Source organism: Silene latifolia, chromosome 11, assembly GCF_048544455.1.
Source record: "Silene latifolia isolate original U9 population chromosome 11, ASM4854445v1, whole genome shotgun sequence".
Taxonomy (NCBI): Eukaryota; Viridiplantae; Streptophyta; class Magnoliopsida; order Caryophyllales; family Caryophyllaceae; genus Silene; species Silene latifolia.
The window spans coordinates 14590574-14611354 of NC_133536.1; the positions used below are offsets into that span (position 1 = coordinate 14590574).

General features: G+C 34.9%; 1 protein-coding gene and 1 pseudogene across 1 annotated transcript; both read left to right on the forward strand.

Annotated features, from left to right (window-relative positions):
• Nucleotides 1–493: 493 nt before the first annotated feature.
• On the forward strand, nucleotides 494–6418 carry LOC141612722 (pentatricopeptide repeat-containing protein At3g49710-like). Its single transcript, XM_074431500.1, has 3 exons — nucleotides 494–2836; nucleotides 3543–3632; nucleotides 6099–6418. Exon 1 carries the CDS (start codon nucleotides 647–649, stop codon nucleotides 2801–2803), a length of 2157 nt encoding a protein of 718 aa, XP_074287601.1. The 5' UTR covers nucleotides 494–646; the 3' UTR covers nucleotides 2804–2836; nucleotides 3543–3632; nucleotides 6099–6418.
• A 2541-nt stretch (nucleotides 6419–8959) lies between these two features.
• LOC141611145 (pentatricopeptide repeat-containing protein At3g49710-like) lies at nucleotides 8960–19192 on the forward strand (annotated as a pseudogene).
• Nucleotides 19193–20781: the final 1589 nt, after the last annotated feature.

Consider the following 20781-nt stretch of genomic DNA (forward strand, 5'->3'; position numbering starts at 1 on the left):
TGAACTTGCCTCTCCATTTTTCTTTTGGAAATGGAGAGAAAATGTGCTCATATTCTTCCTATGGACTTTCTTTTTCTTCCCATTTCTCTAATAAATGTGAGAAGTATTTTATTGAATTGGAAATAAAACAGCAAGTCTGAGGAAGTATCTTCAACACATCACTTTCCCTCGACTTTTCTCCATTTCCATATTTATTTTTTCATTCAAAAAATGCTTTTGTGAAAGAATTTTATATGATGAAATCTAAATATTTAATCATCAAATTATACTCTCTGTTCCAGTCATTCTTATAACACATTGACACAAAGACCAAGAAAAGAGAAGAGAGCCAATTATTGAGTTTGAATGATCAAATTGTGTATCAAGGACATTTCTACACTAGATAAACAATTAACTGAGAGACTACAAAATAAAAATGGTAAACAAATAACCTTAACAAGGGAGTAAGTTTTATTAATAACAAGTATTAAGGGAGTAAGTCAAATTAGGAAAAATATTTTGGATGAAGAAAGTAGTTTTAGAAAAAAAGAATGCTTATGAAAAATTTTATATGATTGAGCATTACAAAAAAAAGATTGGTGATACATAAGTCTTCCTCATAACCGTTACTTATCAAAAATAAATGATTAATCGGTCCATAATCTAGATGAACCAAATTTCATTGAATCTGCATCATTTTAGTCAACTTCTAAAATCATGCATTACCCAAAAAAATCTAGTTACAGGAAAATGCCTCCATGCACTCTACGTAAAATCCATAATTCCTCAATTAACTTACATTTCCAATCATTTCATCATCCTCTACTCCAAATGCCGCAATCTAACCGCCGCTCGAAACGCATTCGGAGCGACCCTTTACCCAAATGTGTTCTCCTACAATGCCATTATTGCCGCGTATGTGAAACACGGTCGAATTATGATTGCCCACCAACTGTTTGATGAAATGCCTGAACCGGACTTGGTATCGTATAATACTCTAATTGCTGCGTATGCGGAAAGAGGTGAGACGCGGACTGCGTTTAGACTGTTTGGGAAGATGAGGGAAGTGGGTATTGGGATGGATGGGTTTAGTATGTCTTCTATGATTACGGGTTCGAATGATGATGTTTTGTTGATTAGGCAGTTGCATTGTTTGGGTGTTAGAGGTGGGTATGATTGTTATACGTCGGTGAATAATTCGCTTGTGAGTTATTATAGTAAAAATGGGTTCTTGGAGGAGGCGAAGAGGGTGTTTTGTGGAATGAATGGGAGGGAAGATGAGGTTTCTTGGAATGCTATGATTGTTGCATATGGGCAACATAGGGAAGGATTGAAAGCGGTTGAATTGTTTAAGGAAATGGTTAAGCGGGGTTTGTATGTTGACATGTATACTTTGGCTAGTGTCTTGACTGCGTTTACGAGCTTGGAGGATCGAGTTGGTGGCCTCCAGTTTCATGGTCAGCTAATCAAGATAGGGTTTAACGCGAATCCTCATGTTGGGAGTGGGTTGATTGATTTGTATTCGAAATGTGGTGGTGACATGTTTGACTGTCGGAAAATATTTGAGGAGATTCCAGGGCCTGATTTGGTTCTTTGGAACACCATGATCTGTGGATATTCTCAATTTGAGGAATTATCAGAGGAGGCGCTTACTTGCTTTAGAGAGATGCTACGAATTGGGCATCGGCCAGATGATTGCAGCTTTGTTTGTGTGATTAGCGCGTGTTCAAACTCCCCCTCTCCGTCACATGGAAAGCAAGTTCACTCTTTGTCTCTTAAGTCTGATATCCCGTCTAATAGGATTGCGGTCAACAATGCCCTCGTATCAATGTATGCAAAAAGCGGAAATCTTCATGATGCTAGAAAGTTATTTGATAGGATGCCTGAGCATAATGTAGTCTCTTTGAACGCCTTGATCGATGGTTATTCTCAGCATGGTGCCGGAAATGAAGCATTGCATCTTTTTAATTGCATGCTCAAAAAAGGTCTAACACCTAGTAATATAACCTTGATTTCTGTGCTTTCAGCTTGTGCTCACACAGGAAAAGTTGAGGAAGGCCAAAAATATTTTGACTCAATGAAACGTGATTTCGGTATTGATCCTGAACCTGAACACTATTCTTGCATGATTGACATGCTGAGTCGAGCTGGTAAACTGCGTGAGGCAGAGCAGCTTATCGAGTCTATGCCATTTAACCCCGGTAAAATTGGTTGGGCCTCTTTGCTTGGCGCATGTAGAAAACATTGTAATATTGATTTAGCTATCAAGGCTGCTAATCAATTTCTTCAGATTGAGCCTACAAATCCTGCTCCTTACGTCATGCTTGCAAATATTTATTCTGATGCTGGAAGATGGGAGGAGGTTGCACAGGTTAGGAAGCTGATGCACGATAGAAAGCTTAGAAAGAAACCAGGGTGTAGTTGGATTGAGATAAACAAAAGGGTCCATGTCTTCGTTGCTGAAGATGCTTCACACCCTATGATTAAGGAAGTATATGAGTACTTAGATGAGGTATTAGTGAAGATAAAAGATGTTGGTTATGTGCCTGATGTGAGATGGTCTACAATGAAAGATGCTGGAGGAGAAAGAGACAAGGAGAGGAGTGGTGTTCATCATAGTGAGAAACTTGCAGTTGCATTTGGGCTGCTATCGACGAAAAAGGGGGAACCTATACTTGTTGGGAAGAATTTGAGGATATGTGGAGATTGTCATAATGCCATTAAGCTTATTTCTGCTGTCACGAGCAGGGAGATCACTGTCAGAGACACTCGTAGATTTCATTTCTTCAAGGATGGAACATGTTCGTGTGGGGATTTTTGGTAGCTTATGCTATTCTGACGCTTCATATAATCTCAGGTATGCATATCTACAGCTAGGATTGGACACTTGCTTTTATGTTTTAAACCAAAATCGACATTGTCAAATCTGATTCATGAACAAATCTACACAAGTCTGAGCAATGTATCTGACAATTGCCTTCTCTGTTACCTTCTAAAGCAGAACCACTTGTATTATGGCCGTTTTCACTGCAACACTGTAGCCAATTTTACATTGTTTTAACCATAACAATGGGGTTTTCTCATGGATGAGTTGGAAGCTGGTCTATTTTTTAATCGTTGCAAATATGAGGACATTACCACAAAACTTAGTAGCATAACGGTTGCTTTTGTCGACCCAGAGTCCACTGCACAATGAGCGGTTTAGCATTCATGGGTTCGATACTTCAATGAACACCTGGAATAGCTGTGACAATATTATTATTTTTTTTTTTTTTTTTTTGACAGCATCTGTGACAATATTATTGATGACAGTATAAAGTTTGCCTGGCGATAACCAAGCATTACATGATAATTAAATTGGAAATATGCCCAATTATTTTACATATATATGACAATAAGAGATTAGTTTCTCATAATCTCTTGTAACTTATTCAAGAATACAGTTTCAATTTATTTTTTTGCACACTATTTTCAAGCTCAGGACACTTAGATTGACCATAGAAATATGATAAATCATTTAAATCATTTTTTTTGTATGAACTATGGCATATGGCTATCTTCAGGTTTGAAAAGTGGAGCGCTGGAACCAGAACAACACTTGCAGCAGGAACCGGGCAGTGCAGCAGTGCAACACTCACACTGTGGACAATCAGGTACTGGTGCTGCATTATGTTAATAGATAGATCGATAAGTAAATGTTAAATCTATGAAAATGGATACGGGACTACGGGTTAAACCTATTTGGATGAGAAAGGAGAGACAAACCATATCACAAGGCCAAATAGTATTTTATTTTATAATCAATTGGCGTTTAGAATGAATGTGTAGACAGTAACGTGATATTTGTATGGGATGAGGTTCTCAACCCTCTCATCTTACAAACCCAGGGAAGGACTCTGTCCGATTATCCACCACCAGTTACAAAAAGGGTGCAATAGAGAACAAACAGAGGCATAATCCAATAAACAATCCGTATCCAGCTAACAAATAACAGTAAAGTTTAAATTCACCATACCTAGGACTCGGTCCGATTATACTTGTGACATTCTCAGCCGTAACAATAAAATCAGTATAATGGTCGTATATAATACTCCTCCATGGCCTTTATAATGTTAAACTTAAACTATTTTATTGTGATCAAAAGATGTTGATTCAATAGTTAAATTTTATTAAAAAGGTTGTTATATAAATAATTGTTTTAAGGATAGCTGCATTTAGGGCTGTTACTGATCTAAGCCGACTTGTAGAGCCCTCGAAATCAGCTCGGTCAAAGCGGGGCTCGAAATCGGTCAAAACTGATCTATGACCGATTTCAAACTGAGGTTGACCTTGGATCGTAAGCTCGTTTAGGCTTGTTTTATTTTATTTTTATTATTTAATTTTGGCATTTACAACTGTTTTTGTTCTTAATAAATTGTTGTTTTAGCATTTATGATTATCTATTTATTATTTTTGCTAACTATTTTATATTTTCATTTATCTGAAAGTAAATTTATTTTCAATTTGATTTAAAAGTCAAAGAAAGTAAGGATAATAATTATTTAACCAACCGAGCTCGATTTAAGCTCGAGCCTAATCCGAGCCTATTCTGAGCTTTAATTTTTAAGCTCGAAAAATCCGAGTCGATTCCAAGCCCATCTGAGCTTGAGCTCAAATCGGTTCAGTTTTGCCCCTAGTTGCATTATATCTTTACAAAGGTATCGAGAAAATCGTGATCAAAGCTAGAAATATTTGACAATCAAGATCAAATATATAACTAAATTTGAAAAAACAAATTGTAAAAGAAGCAACAAAATAACATGATGTCAAATTGGCCGAAACTCAAGTGCGAGTTACGACTTCATTCCATCCCAATTTTGTTATCCGAGTCTAATTATTTTCATATCCTTATTATTATTTTTAAAATGTTATATCATATGTAAATTATGTGAAATAATGTTACTTAAATTGGCCATTAACAAGCCATCAAGATTGATTAGATGAAAACAATATTATTAGGATTGGAAATATAAGTAATGCACATACCAGGGGGCCTTGCCTCACATAAAGATGAAGAGGATAAAACCACATAAATGATCATTAGTGAGATCAGTAGGGAAACTCTAATCGTTTAATTGCCATTTTTGCAGAAGAAATTAAGGTTCTTTAATTTGCTTGTCAAAGAGTGAAGTAATACTATGTTATACTATTAATGTTATGTATGTCGAGAGTAAACATCTCTTAACGTTTATAGTCGAAATTTAGATGCTAAAGTCGTCGTATGCATATTGTATTAGCACATACGATAAATTGTACTTTGTGCAAGTAGTAATTTTTGAATGAGAATTGTTGACTTGACATCATGGTCAAGCTATACCATTTCTAAACGATAAGGAAGACTTTTTTTTTATATGCCAGGAAAACTACGTGTTTGGTTCACCTAATACTGGTATGAGGGTTTATTTGACAAATATAAGGGTTTCATAGTTATACCTTAAATCTAGAAGGTATGTTTCTCATATCCAAGGAAGGGTGGGTTTTGAGATTCATACCCTACAATATCAAGATAACTCCGGGAAAATGATGTTATTGCAAGTGTAAGTGAAGCTATCGTATATTACTATTCTTTAGCCCTCCCTCCCTCCGTCACAATTATTTGTTTGCCTTAGGTTTCCTTTTTACACTGATGCACTGGATTCTGCCATCTTCTGTGTCAGATTTTGGCATTTCAGTTGCTTACACTTTACCCCTCTTTTGTCGGACGAAACCTTTTATTAGTTCAGCCATATTTTAAGGGCTTGTGTAGAAATGGTTATAATTATAAAAGGCTTTAGGTGATTTAATTCCAAACTTTGTTCTGTTTCTCAAACCGCTATCCTCGTATCCCACTCCTACAGTGATGTAATATTGATTTGCCAAGACCTCAAGTTTGTCAGCCTGTCTTTTCCTCATTCTGAGACCTTAAGTTTTCAGTATTTGGATGCATGGTAGGTTGGGAACTTGAATTATCATACGATGTACCGAATCTGATGCAGCTGTCACTGTGAAGCTAATCCCAACACTATTGTTAATTACATCTATTTAGGTATTAGAGCTTAATGGAGCATCTGCTTACGGATTAAACTCTGGTGTTTGTGCAGGCTGCTCCGAGCGATACAGGAATACCACGAGTTCAGGTCATTGCCGCTGACACTAGTTCTTCAAGTGATCACCGGAAATTGATTCCAGTGATGACGAATTTCTACAGTTTTGACACATCCGCACTCCGTCATAATTACATTCACCAAGGTTTCAGAATTTTCTTTATCAATCCAATCGAAGAATACCCACTCTATCTTATTTCTATTGTCGCTATTTGACTTTGGTAGTCAAATGTAATGAACTTCGAGAGCTATGATATCGCTGTATACTCTAGAGACTAGATATAACTTCTTTAAATGATAACATGGACATTGACACATTGTTGTGAATTTTTTTTCAAAAATAGGGTTCAAAACCAAAAAAAATAACAAAATGTAGTTTTGTTGAAAGTTATTACCCAAAATGGGTCCACGTCACACCCGAAGCTATACTTGTATTCAAGTCGCTTTCCCGCAAAGCGACTACGTGTTGGATGACATGAAATTACGGTTGCTTTTAAGGGTGAGCTATTTTAGCCAAAGTCGCTTAGGGGCCCAGCGACCGAGACCCAAGTCGCTTAGGGGCCCAGCGACTACAATATTTTACCAAAAAAAAAAAAATAGAAAAATAACTCTAACGAGAATCGAACCTCGGAGTATGAACATTAATACTAGTCCAATAACCACTGTACCAAGCAAACATTTATGACTATTTAGTGCGGAAATTTACTTAATCTTAAACACATAATCCCTGATCTTCTTGTATGCCATTATAAATGTTTAAGCGCAATAAGTAGTCAAGTAATTGCTTTGGTGCAGTGGTTAAGATGTTTTTATTAACAAGTTTGTGCGGGTTCAATTCCGTCAACTTACAATATTAGTTTCTTTTTTTTTTGGCGAAAAATCCTATAAGTCGCACAGCAGGTGAGCGTTTTCAACTCGAATCGCCGTCCGGCTGAGCGACTACAATCCCGAACCCAATTTCATCAAAACCGAGCCTACGTGGACCCATTTTTGGTAATTACTTTCAAAGTTACCTCATTTCGTTAATTTGTTTGTTATTGAACCCTATTTTTGAAAAAAATTCCATTGTTGTTCAATCAAACCTCAAACATGAATAATATTTCACTGCAACTCTACATATATTTGAAGAAATCCGCTTCGATAGCTTACATCGGTTATTACTATAGATTTTTCGGGTTTTAACCAATTTGAGTTTCTTGTTGAACTAATTTGTATCAACTCTATGGGGGTACGACATCAAGACCTTCAAAAAACTCGATATATTTCTTAACATTTAAATAAATAAAAAATTTTAAAAGTTGAGTTATATGAACTTAATTATTTTCCCTTCATTATTTCGTCAATTAATTTGAATTCAGAAAATGAAGTAAAATTAGGACCCATGTGAAAGTTATCAACATGAACGAAGATGGGGGCAATACGCCATCCTCGAAGACACTTTTGTTGTTGGATATATATTGGGTTGCAATTTGCTAACATATATTGTTACTTGAATTATGTATGCCTTTTAATTTTATCGCCACAATTTTTTTACGATATATTATCTTTAAATTTTATAAGTTGTGAAAATATCCAACGGATACCCGCTTCACCCGGTAGATATGGATATGGATGGATGAAAAAATATTAAATGGATGAGGGTGGATATGGTCATATGGATGACCATAAATTATGGATATGGATATGGATATGGCTTCACCCCATCCATATTCCACACATTGCCATCCCTAGTAGTAGGGTAAGGGCATTAGTAATAGATGAACCTCCAATGAGTTTGTTCTCATGCCACATAAGCTAGTATACAAAATCATTTACCTTCAAACCTCATTTCAACAATAAATAAACCTCTTCAAGGTTTATCACATGGCCCACTATACTATTTCTTCTCTCAAATTCTCTCTCCACAAACCTGTATACTATATTGTAACCCCTCTCATCCATGAACCTCAACACTCATGTCCAACAATAGAGGGTTTGTAGACAAACTTCTAAAATAGTTGATACATTATCTTACAAACCTGTATACTATATTGTACCCCCTCTCATCCATGAACCTCAACACTCATGTCCAACAATAGAGGGTTTGTAGACAAACCTCTAAAATAGTTGATACATTATCTTACAAACCTGTATACTATATTGTACCCCCTCTCATCCATGAACCTCAACACTCATGTCCAACAATAGAGGGTTTGTAGACAAAACTCTAAAATAGTTGACACATTATCTTACAAACCTATTGACAAACCTCTATTGCTAATGCCCTAAGGACTTATCCAATTCAACCAATTCAACTCGTTGTAAAATGGACTTATTCAATTCAACCGGAACTGAAATTGATAAAAAAAAAATGTGAAATGGATAAAATACAAGACCATTTTTAAACAAGTACTATATACGAAAATAATATAATTCTTATGATATACTCCGTAAATAATTAATTGCTAGGCTAGATTTTTTTTTTTTTTTTTTTTAATTTGAGTTCGTGTTCGGAGGTCGGAATCCTGGATATTCCACTAAGGCACTAACCTAGTGTCATATGCAGTAACTAGACTATACAATCAGTTGTATAGAAAAGAACTCGAGCTTTAGAATTACGTACTTAGTTGAGCTTAGACCTATAGATTATGAGCTTTCTTTAAAAGAATTCGAGCTCCATTATAAAAATATTGAACTTAAAATATTATAATGGAACTCGAAAATAATATATAAGAGCTCAATTAAATTTTAATTTTTAACATCAAAAAAATTAAAATATAAATAAAAAAATATAAGAGCTCGAAAAAAATACACATAAGCTCAGTAATATTGATTATGGTTGTACAATTTGTGGTGTCATATGCGTGATATTCCTAGAATCGTCACGGACTCCGGTATACTAAGCCGTTGCTCTTACTCTTATCATAAATAAATGACCATTGTTTGTACCGTTATTTTTCGTTGCTCTTAGATTATGGTTAATTAATTGTTTCATAATCTAAATGAACCAAACTTCATGGAATCTACACCATTTCACCCACCTTCTAAAATCATGCATTACCCAAAAAAACCTAATTACAGGGAAACGTCTCCATGCACTCTACGTAAAATCCATAATTCCTCAATTAACTTACATTTCCAATCACTTCATCATCCTCTACTCCAAATGCCGCAATCTAACCGCCGCTCGAAACGCATTCGAAACGACCCTTTACCCAAATGTGTTCTCCTACAATGCCATTATTGCGGCATATGTGAAACACGGTCGAATTATGATTGCCCGCCAACTGTTTGATGAAATGCCTGAACCGGACTTGGTCTCGTATAATACTCTAATTGCTGCTTATGCGGAACGAGGTGAAACGCGGCCTGCTTTTGGGCTGTTTGGGAGGATGAGGGAGGTGGGCATTGGGATGGATGGGTTTAGTATGTCTTCCATGATTACGGGGTCGAATGATGATGTTTTGTTGATTAGGCAGTTGCATTGTTTGGGTATTAGAGGTGGGTATGATTCGTATGTGTCGGTGAATAATTCGCTTGTGAGTTATTATAGTAAAAATGGGTTCTTGGAGGAGGCGAAGAGGGTGTTTTGTGGAATGAATGGGAGGGAAGATGAGGTTTCTTGGAATGCTATGATTGTTGCGTATGGGCAACATAGGGAAGGATTAAAAGCGGTTGAATTGTTTAAGGAAATGGTTAAGCAGGGTTTGTATGTTGACATGTATACTTTGGCTAGTGTGTTGACTGCGTTTACGAGCTTGGAGGATCGAGTTGGTGGCCACCAGTTTCATGGTCAGCTAATCAAGATTGGGTTTAACGCAAATCCTCATGTCGGGAGTGGGTTGATAGATTTGTATTCGAAATGTGGTGGTGACATGTTTGATTGTAGGAAAATATTCGAGGAAATTCCAGATCCCGATTTGGTTCTTTGGAACACCATGATCTCTGGATATTCTCAATTTGATGAATTATCAGAGGAGGCGCTTACTTGCTTCCGAGATATGCTGCGAATTGGGCATCAGCCAGATGATTGCAGCTTTGTTTGTGTGATTAGTGCGTGTTCAAACTCCCCCTCTCCGTCACATGGAAAGCAAATTCACTGTTTGTCTCTAAAGTCTGATATCCCATCTAATAGGATTGCGGTCAACAATGCCCTCGTATCAATGTATGCTAAAAGCGGAAATCTTCATGATGCTAGAAAGTTATTTGATAGGATGCCTGAGCATAATGTAGTCTCTTTGAACGCCTTGATTGATGGTTATTCTCAGCATGGTGCCGGAAATGAAGCATTGCATCTTTTTAATTGCATGCTCAAAAAAGGTCTAACGCCTAGTAATATAACCTTGATTTCTGTGCTTTCAGCTTGTGCTCACACAGGAAAAGTTGAGGAAGGCCAAAAGTATTTTGACTCAATGAAACGTGATTTCGGTATTGATCCTGAACCTGAACACTATTCTTGCATGATTGACATGCTGAGTCGAGCTGGTAAACTGCGTGAGGCAGAGCAGCTTATCGAGTCTATGCCATTTAACCCCGGTAAAATTGGTTGGGCTGCCTTGCTTGGCGCATGTAGAAAACATGGTAATATTGATTTAGCGATTAAGGCTGCTAATCAATTTCTTCAGATTGAGCCTACAAATCCTGCTCCTTACGTCATGCTTGCAAATATTTATTCTGATGCCGGAAGATGGGTGGAGGTTGCTCAGGTTAGGAAGCTGATGCACGATAGAAAGCTTAGAAAGAAACCAGGGTGTAGTTGGATTGAGATAAACAAAAGGGTTCATACCTTCGTTGCTGAAGATGCTTCACACCCTATGATCAAGGAAATATACGAGTACTTAGATGAGGTATTAGTGAAGATAAAAGATGTTGGTTATGTGCCAGATGTGCGATGGTCTACAATGAAAGATGTTGGAGGCGAAAGAGACAAGGAGAGGAGTGGTGTTCATCATAGTGAGAAACTTGCAGTTGCATTTGGGCTGCTATCGACGAAAAAGGGGGAACCTATACTTGTTGGGAAGAATTTGAGGATATGTGGAGATCACTGTCAGAGACACTCGTAGATTTCATTTATTCAAGGATGGAACATGTTCGTGTGGGGATTTTTGGTAGCTTATGCTATTCTGACGCTTCATATAATCTCAGGTATGCATATCTACAGCTAGCATTGGACACTTGCTTTTATGTTTTAAACCAAAATCGACATGGTCAAATCTGATTCATGAACAAATCTACACAAGTTTGAGCAATGTATCTGACAATTGCCTTCTCTGTTACCTTCTAAAGCAGAACCACTTGTATTATGGCCGTTTTCACTGCAACACTGTAGCCAATTTTACATTGTTTTAACCATAACAATAGGGTTTTCTCATGGACGAGTTGGAAGCTGGTCTATTTTTTAATCGTTGCAAATATGAGGACATTACCACAAAAATTAGTAGCATAACGGTTGCTTTTGTCGACCCAGAGTCCACTGCACAATGAGCGGTTTAGCATTCATGGGTTCGATACTTCAATGAACACCTGGAATAGCTGTGACAATATTATTGATGACAGTATAAAGTTTGCCTGGCGATAACCAAGTATTACATGATAATTAAATTGGAAAAACGCCCAATTATTTTACATATATATGACAATAAGAGATTAGTTTCTCATAATCTCTTGTAACTTATTCAAGAATACAGTTTCAATTTATTTTTTTGCACACTATTTTCAAGCTCAGGACACTTAGATTGACCATAGAAATATGATAAATCATTTAAATCATTTTTTTGTATGAACTATGGCATATGGCTATCTTCAGGTTTGAAAAGTGGAGCGCTGGAACCAGAACAACACTTGCAGCAGGAACCGGGCGGTGCAGCAGTGCAACACTCACACTGTGGACAATCAGGTACTGGTGCTGCATTATGGTAATAGATAGATCGATAAGTAAATGTTAAATCTATGAAAATGGATACGGGACTACGGGTTAAACCTATTTGGATGAGAAAGGAGAGACAATCCATATCACAAGGCCAAATAGTATTTTATTTTATAATCAATTGGCGTTTAGAACGAATGTGTAGACAGTAACGTGATATTTGTATGGGATGAGGTTCTCAACACTCTCATCTTACAAACCCAGGGAAGGACTCTGTCCGATTATCCACCACCAGTTACAAAAAGGGTGCAATAGAGAACATACAGAGGCATAATCCAGTAAACAATCCGTATCCAGCTAACAAATAAAAGTTTAGTTTAAATTCACCATACCAAGGACTCGGTCCGATTATACTTGTGACATTCTCAGCCGTAACAGTAAAATCAGTATAATGGTCGTATATAATACTCCTCCATGGCCTGTATAATGTTAAACTTAACTATTGTACAGGGCCGTCTCTGAGATTTCGGGGGCCCTGTGCGAGAATTTGAAAGAGGCCCTATACAACCATATTTATGTTATTATATATGCTTTCAAATATTTTTTTTAATTAAATAGTATTTTTAAAAGGTAAATGTTATAATGTGACATTCATGTGTTACTCTTATACTATCAATACTAGCTTAATACCCGTGCAAAGTGCACGGGCGTACATAGTTCCATTTGAAATTTCATATGATAAAATTATACTCTGTAATATTTTTAAATGAATAACCCTTATTTAAGAATTAACTAAACGCACCAATGATGTGTGTGTGTGGTGGGGGATGAACTTAATAACAGAAATGGCCCTGTTTGGTAAAGAGCGGGTTGATATTGGCAGAAGCAGGTTGTAAGAGCTGATTATATTAGCGAATTTGACCAAAATATATAATTAGCAGAATTTGTTAACGTGTTTGGTAATCAGTAGTTTCGAATTAACAGATTGTTTATTTTTATTGTAAAATGACTAATATGGACATAAATTAATTATAGGTAACTATCACAACATATTTTCTCAAGGATAAAAATGTCAATTTAAATATTCCCTAATCTACTAATTGAATATGCTGGTAGGAGCAGCATATTGTAGATTAGTAGATTGCACTTAAATCTACTATTTCAATATGTTGTTTACCAAACACCCTAAACAACATATTGACTGGTCAAACATGCTAAAAGGACTGAATATGCTAAAAACTTCTCAATCCACTGTTTATCAAATACCCCCATAGTACGGAGTAGTATATAACACATAATTAATGACATCTAGCCCACTTTGAAGAAGAAAGAATCACAAATCAAAAGTCATTAGCTTAAGTCGTAAAGTAATAATTTCTCATAACATCATTAATTAATTAAGTTAATCAAACAGATGTGTAATTTGTGTTAATATAATCATGAACGATGCCCTTTTTTTGGTACACTTAACGATGCCTGTGTTGGAAATGCTATTTTCTAAACGTCCTATAAATTGTCTAAACATAAGCCATTCTTTCAAGTCATTAATACCGAGTTTACATCAAAGATGTGAACTTAAAAAAAAAAAATCAGTTAAGTATCTTAATTATAAAACTTTACAATTAAGGATTGATATCCATAGTTGTGTGTTCGCTAGTTAATAATAATTGCAATGTCCTTGATCGTATAAATAGAGAATAAAATAAGCCTAAAAATCATGAATAATACATTTTCCCACTAAATTTCTGTTTACATTCTTTAATTTCCTTTTCGGTTTTATCCTCCTCCTTTATGATGCTCCTGATCTTTGTGATGCTCCCCGTTGCAATTTGACATTACCCTTTCTACCACCTTCAATCACTATCCTCCACAAACACCCTCTAAATTTCCCCCTTTACAATCCCCCCATGTCACTTACAACAGCAGCCATAAGCAAGCGATCCTGGCTCGTGATCACTCACCAAAAGCGAGTTAGAGAGGTTTTAGCATGTTAATATTTTTTTATTCAATCCACTTGTTTTAGCTAGATGAATAAAACGGGATACATAACGGAAAAAGAATTAGAAATTAATTGTTGATTTTGGTAAAGATTTAGGCCCAAAAGCAGCAAGGACAGTATAACTGAACAAAATCAAACTAACAACAAACTTGACGGCCAGAACTCTCAAGTCCTTAACTGTATAGATTATACCTCAAATCCTTAATGGAAAATAAATCAATATTTCAAAATCCTTTTATCTTTGTGTTAACTCCGTTAAAACCCGTAATGATGCTACTCCAAATGTGATCTGAAGCAACAATCAGAAGCCTACTCCAAATAACTTATGTCCTAGTTCTAAGGGAGTTATCCACAGACATGTAATGATGTTGTATAATGTCATTGAATTCCCAGTCTTGTGAACAAAACCTAAAAGAAACATTAAACCATTAATTTGCAGGAGATGTAAATTGACAAAGGTATATTTTAATAAACAAAATTCACTTAAATTGAAACTTAAGGTGATAACGCACTTAATGTTTTTTGTGAAAAGGCCATGAATTTGTCCCTCTATGAGTGCAATCCATAACCAGATAATGTAACATAAAAATCATATGAAAGTCACATCTTAGTGTGAAGAACAATAAAAATAACCAACTTCACAAAATTAATATAGGACCTGAGGGCCATACCGAGTAAGGTGACTCTAATACATCTTTAAACTTGTATTTAAAGAGTTCAATATTTGTGTAATGAGGGCTTTTGATCTCACAGTGAGTCCGAACTGAAAGAAATAGCAAAGAAAAAGATCGACATTCAAGGAAAACAAAGCAGATGTTGCAAGTTTAAGAAAACAAATAAAACGAAACAGAGCATACATTCATCACAATATGACGGTATGATGTTTCCTCTAGACAAATTGGAGAATCAAGAGTGATGACAACTAATGTGCTGGCCTGAGGTTGATATGACTGCACTAACAAATACAGTACTCCGTATGTAACACTGACATTGCAATGAAGGCAATACCCTATTAACAAAAACAATGTAGGCAGTAAAATAAAAAGACCTCGGGAAGATAGAAAAGGTCAATACTTAGTTGCAAAGGAACTCTCTTAACTCGTATAATACCAGTTTTATTTTGACATAATGCACTATTATCCAGAATCTATTAGACTAAAACAATTGAAACTTAAAATAGAGTATAAATTGAAATTTAATAAATTAAATGGGCCAGTTGAGAAATGGAGATCGGCTAACCTGGTAAACCTTGCAAATTGTTTGTTTGATCTCCTGCTAAACCTAATTAAAATAAGGGTTTTTTGAGAACTGCTACCACAAGTAAACCACTTTTTGAGAACTGCTACCAAGGTAAAAAAAAAGTTTAAAATCTGCTACCATATTCATTGGTTCGGTTAAAAGTCAGTACCAATTCACACCGAGCCCCAATTTTTGACGTGAAAAGACTAAACTACCCCTTATTTAACCTTTGCCCCTTCTTCAACCTTTCCCCCCTTTCTTACCCAGACACATAGCTCCTCAACTTCATCACTCTACTATATCAAATTCACCTTCATTACTCTAATTTTCAACTTCATCACTCATACTCTATCAAATTAATCTACTCATTTGAAGAATTTAACCTAACAAATTCACTTTCTTCACTTCAGTTTATATAACTGGAAAGCCCTTTAACCTAACAAATTCACATTTTCTACTCATTCTCAGGTTTCCTTTCCTATTTTACTCTTTATTCTTAATCAACCTTCAATTTAGTAATACAAATTTCATAATGTTTATTGATTTCCTCAGTTATTTGTTTATTAGATTGTATGATTGAATTCTTTATTAGATTCCATAAAACCCTAATTTTTCGATTTTTTAATTTCATTGAAATTTGTTCCATTGATTTCTTTAATTAAACTTTTGTCTTTGTTTTCACTTTAAACCCGGTTGATTGCATAGATTTGACTAATTCAATTGGTTGTTTTCTAGAAAGTTGATAGCTTTCCTTTATCTAAAATTGTATAAACCCATTGTTTAATATGCTAATTTTACATTACCCTTGATTCGACGGGAGTTGATGGAGTAGAAGGGTTGAGAATGAATGAATTGAAAGGAAATGTTAACTGATAGAAGAGATTGAAAGAGAAAATGAAAGAATAGATTTGAAAGGAAATGTTACCTGATGAAATAAGAAAAATAAAGGAGAGATTGAAGATGGATTAATGGAGTAGAAGATTGTAGTGTTATAAGGAAGAGGAAAATGTTATAAGGAAGAGGGGAAGGGTATAATAGGAAGAGAAAATATAACTTAATCTAAAGATTTGAAATGAATGGCTGAGATTCATTCATTTAGCCTCGTTTAATGAATTGGTACTGACTTTTAACCGAAGCAATGAATATGGTAGCAGATTTTAAACTTTTTTTACCTTGGTAGTAGTTCTCAAAGAGTGGTTTACTCGTGGTAGCAGTTATCAAAAAACCCTTAAAATAATTCAAGAAAGATGATAACTTTGATTATTGCTCCTAATAATATGTGAATGGGATGAAGTTGATATTTGTGATGGTTTGGCCATGAATTAAATAGAAGAAGATTGATTGAATTAAGAGCACGTGGAAAGATTTAGGAGTATACACATATGACGGCACAATTGAATGTAAAGGAAATGAAGTAAATAAAGAATTTAGGGTTGTGAATGCTAGGCGGGAAAAACGTGATGAGATTTGTGTTTTATGGTTCTTGTTTTATTAAGGCGTTGTTTGGTAAACAGCATATTGGCCAAATTTTAGCATATTCAAGGCTTTTAGCATGTTTGACCAATCAATATGCTAATTTTAGTGTTTGGTAAACAGCATATTGAAACAACATATTTGGGGTCAATATCTTTTTTTTTACAATATCTTCTTACCCTTGAAAGATATTGATTAGCATATTGTAAAATAGGAAAATTTTCTCCATTTTACAAAGAAAACTAACAATCTACTAATCGTAATATGCCAATTACCAAACACTCAAATCAATTCTGCTAATTATAATATGCTAGTCAAACGTTCTGATAAAATCTGCCATTTATAATCTGCTTTTGCAATCTGCTTATGCTGAAATTAATCCGCTGTTTACCAAACAGAGATATAGATAGATAGTGAGTAAACAATTTAGAAAAACAAAATTTGGGTAACAAAATAACAAAAAATCAAAAAGGTTGGAGGACAATATATATTCGTAATAATTGAAGATTACTCTAAATAATACAGATTGATAAAAAAAATATGGAGTAATAAGGATTAACAAATGAAAGTAACAAATAGCTGTAGTAAATGTTATCTTGGAAAAGAGTAAAATGAAATCTATCAAAGTGGTTATAAGCTAAGAGCATGTACAATAGAGAGTACATTATCATCCTCTTATACTTATTTTTTGACACATCATTTTCTCTATGAGGATGTTTGCCATTAACAAGCCATCAAGATTGATTAGATGAAAATAATATTATTAGGATCGGAAATATAAGTAATGCACATACCAGGGGGCCTTGCCTCACATAATGATGAAGAGGATAAAACCACACAAATGATCATTAGTGAGATCATTAAGGAAACTCTAATACGTTTAATTGCCATTTTTGTAGAAGAAATTAGGCTGCTTAAATTTTCTTGTCAAAGAGTGAAGTACTATGTTATACTACTATTAATATTAACATTTATAGTCGAAATTTAGATGCTAAAGTCGTCGTATGCATAATTTATTAGCGCATAAGATCAATTGTACTTTGGTCTTTGTGCAACTAGCAATTTTTGTATAAGAATTGTTGACTTGACATCATGGTCAAGGTATACCATTTCTAAACGATAAGGAAGACTTTTTATTTTTTATATGCCCAGGAAACTAAGTGTTTGGTTCACCTAATACTGGTATGAGGGTTTATTTGACAAAAATAAGGGTTTCATACTCATACCTTAAACCTATAAGGTAAGTTGCTCATATCCAAGGAATGGTGGATTTTGAGATTCATACCCTACGATATCAAGATAACTCCGGGAAAATGATGTTATTGCAAGTGTAAGTGAAGCTATCGTATATTACTTTTCTTTGGCCCTCCCTCCCTCCGTCACAATTATTTGTTTGCCTTAGGTTTCCTTTTTACACTGATGCACTGGATTCTGCCATCTTCTGTCAGATTTTGGCATTTCTGTTGCTTACACTTTACCCCTCTTTTGTCCGACGAAACTTTTTATTAGTTCAGCCATGTTTTAAGCGCTTGTGTAGGAATGGTTGTAATGATAAAAGGCTTTAGGTGATTTAATTCCAAATTTTGTTCTGTTTCTCAAACCGCTATCCTCGTATCCCACTCCTACAGTGATGTAATATTGATTTGCCGAGACCTCAAGTTTGTCAGCCTGTCTTTTCCTCATTCTGAGACCTTAAGTTTTCAGTATTTGGATGCATGGTAGGTTGGGAACTTGAATTATCATACGATGTAGCGAATCCAATGCAGCGTCACTGTGAAACTAATCCCAACACTATTGTTACATCTTGTTAGGTATTAGAGCTTAATGGAGCATCTGCTTACTGATTAAACTCGGGTATTTGTGCACAGGGCCGTCTTGAGATTTTGGGGGCCCCTGTGCGAACTTTAAATATGAGGCCCTATATAACATTTTATGGAAAAAAATCTTAAAATATAAGACAAAAAAAGTACATAAATGCGGATACTAAGATTTGAACTTGAGATCTAGTGTTTAAAATCCCAATTACTATCTACTAAGCCACTATCTTTCATTGAATATTTAGTGTACTGCATTTATTTATTCTTACTTTTACTTTGATTTTTGACCAAAAAAATTTAGGGCCCTGTGCAGCCGCACGGCCCGCACGGGCCCAAAGACGCCCCTGTTTGTGCAGGCTGCTCTGAGCGATACAGGAATACCACGAGTTCAGGTCATTGCCGCTGACACTAGTTCTTCAAGTGATCAGCTGGAAATTGATTCCAGTGATGACGAATCTCTACAGTTTTTTGAGACATCAGCACTCCCTGTCATAATTACATTGACGAAGGTTTCAGATTTTCTTTATCAATCGAGTAGACGAATACCCACTCTATCTGATTTCTATTGTCGTTATTTGACTTTGATAGTCAAATGGTATGAACTTCGATATCGCTGTACACTCTAGAGACTAGATATAACTTCTTTAAATGATAACATGGACATTAACACATTGTTGTTCAATCAAACCTCAAACATGAATAATATTTCACTGCAACTCTACATATATTTGAAGAAATCCGCTTCGATAGCTTACATCAGTTATTACTATGGATTTTTCGGGTTTTAACCAACTTGAGTTTCTTGTTGAACTAATTTGTATCAACTCTATGGGGGCACGTACATCAAGTAATAATCTGTTCTTGAGCTGTGTAAGGAATTTGTTGACGCATCATATATGGTAACAAAACCTTCAAACAACTCTATATATTTCTTAACATTTAAATAAATAAAAAATTTAAAAAGTTGAGCTATATGAACTTAACTATTTTCCCTAAATTATTTCGTCGATTAATTTGAATTCAGAAAATGAAGTAAAATTAGGACCCATGTGAAAGTTATCAACATGAACGAAGATGGGGCAATACGCCATCCTCGAAGACACTTTGTTGTTGGATATATATTGGTTGCTATTTGCGAATATATATTGTTACTTGAATTATGTATGCCTTTTAATTTTATCGCCACAATTTTTTTACGATATATTATCTTTAAATTTTATAAGTTGTGAAAATATCCAACGGATACCCGCTCCACCCGCTTCACCCGGTGGATATGGATATGGATGGATGAAAAAATATTAAATGGATGAGGTGAGATATGGTCATATGGATGACCATAAATTAAATGGATGCGAATATGGATATGGATATGGCTTCACCTCATCCATATTCCACCAATTGTCATCCCTAATAGTAGGATAAAGGCATCCTCTTTATTAAACAAACAACCACAGTGCTGAGTTGTCAGCCTGTGGTTGAAAGTCAACAAGTCAAAAATCTATTTTCTTTTCCTGAATTTAAGGAACCACTTTCTTTGTACAATTTAGGTGTTGTTTGGCCAAGCTTAAAAAGTGCTTTTGTAATTGAAAAAGTAGTAGCTTGGCCAAACATGGTAAATTAGAGAGTTTTAAAAGTGCTTTTGAGAAGTCAAAAAGTGATTATTCACCCCCAAAAGGAGAAGTAGATATTTACTACTTCTACTTCTACTTTTTACATAAAGAACCAAATAAGCAAACAAAAGTTGTATTAAAGTAGTTAGGCCAAACATATAAATTTTGCGAGAAACCGCTTTTACAAAAGTATGGCCAAACAACTAAAACTTTTCCGAAAAGTAACTTGTGAATAAACTCTTTTTAAAAAGGAAAAGTCATTTTTCATAAGTAAGGCCAAACACCACCTTAATTAAGTTCTTTACAAAATCACTTCTACATTCTTTCGTTTATGCATACTCCTATAAAATTACATCATCACTAATAAGATCAAAATACAGAGATTAAATTATACAATTGGCCGAATTAACATCATATACACTACGAGTAATTAAATTTTAAATATACAAATATGCAAAATAAGTCATATACTAAACAATTACATCTATCTGCAGTAATAAAAAATATCACTATTGAAAATTTATTAATAATCTTCATTGTGAACTTGAAAAAATTATTAATAATCTTCATTGTGAACCTTATTTAAAAATACTACAAGGTACAGAGTAATTAAAAAGGATTGAAAAAATTATTGAAGTTGAAATATTCTTTAATTATGCTCGGATTTATTAAAAAAAAAATTAACCAATTATTATGG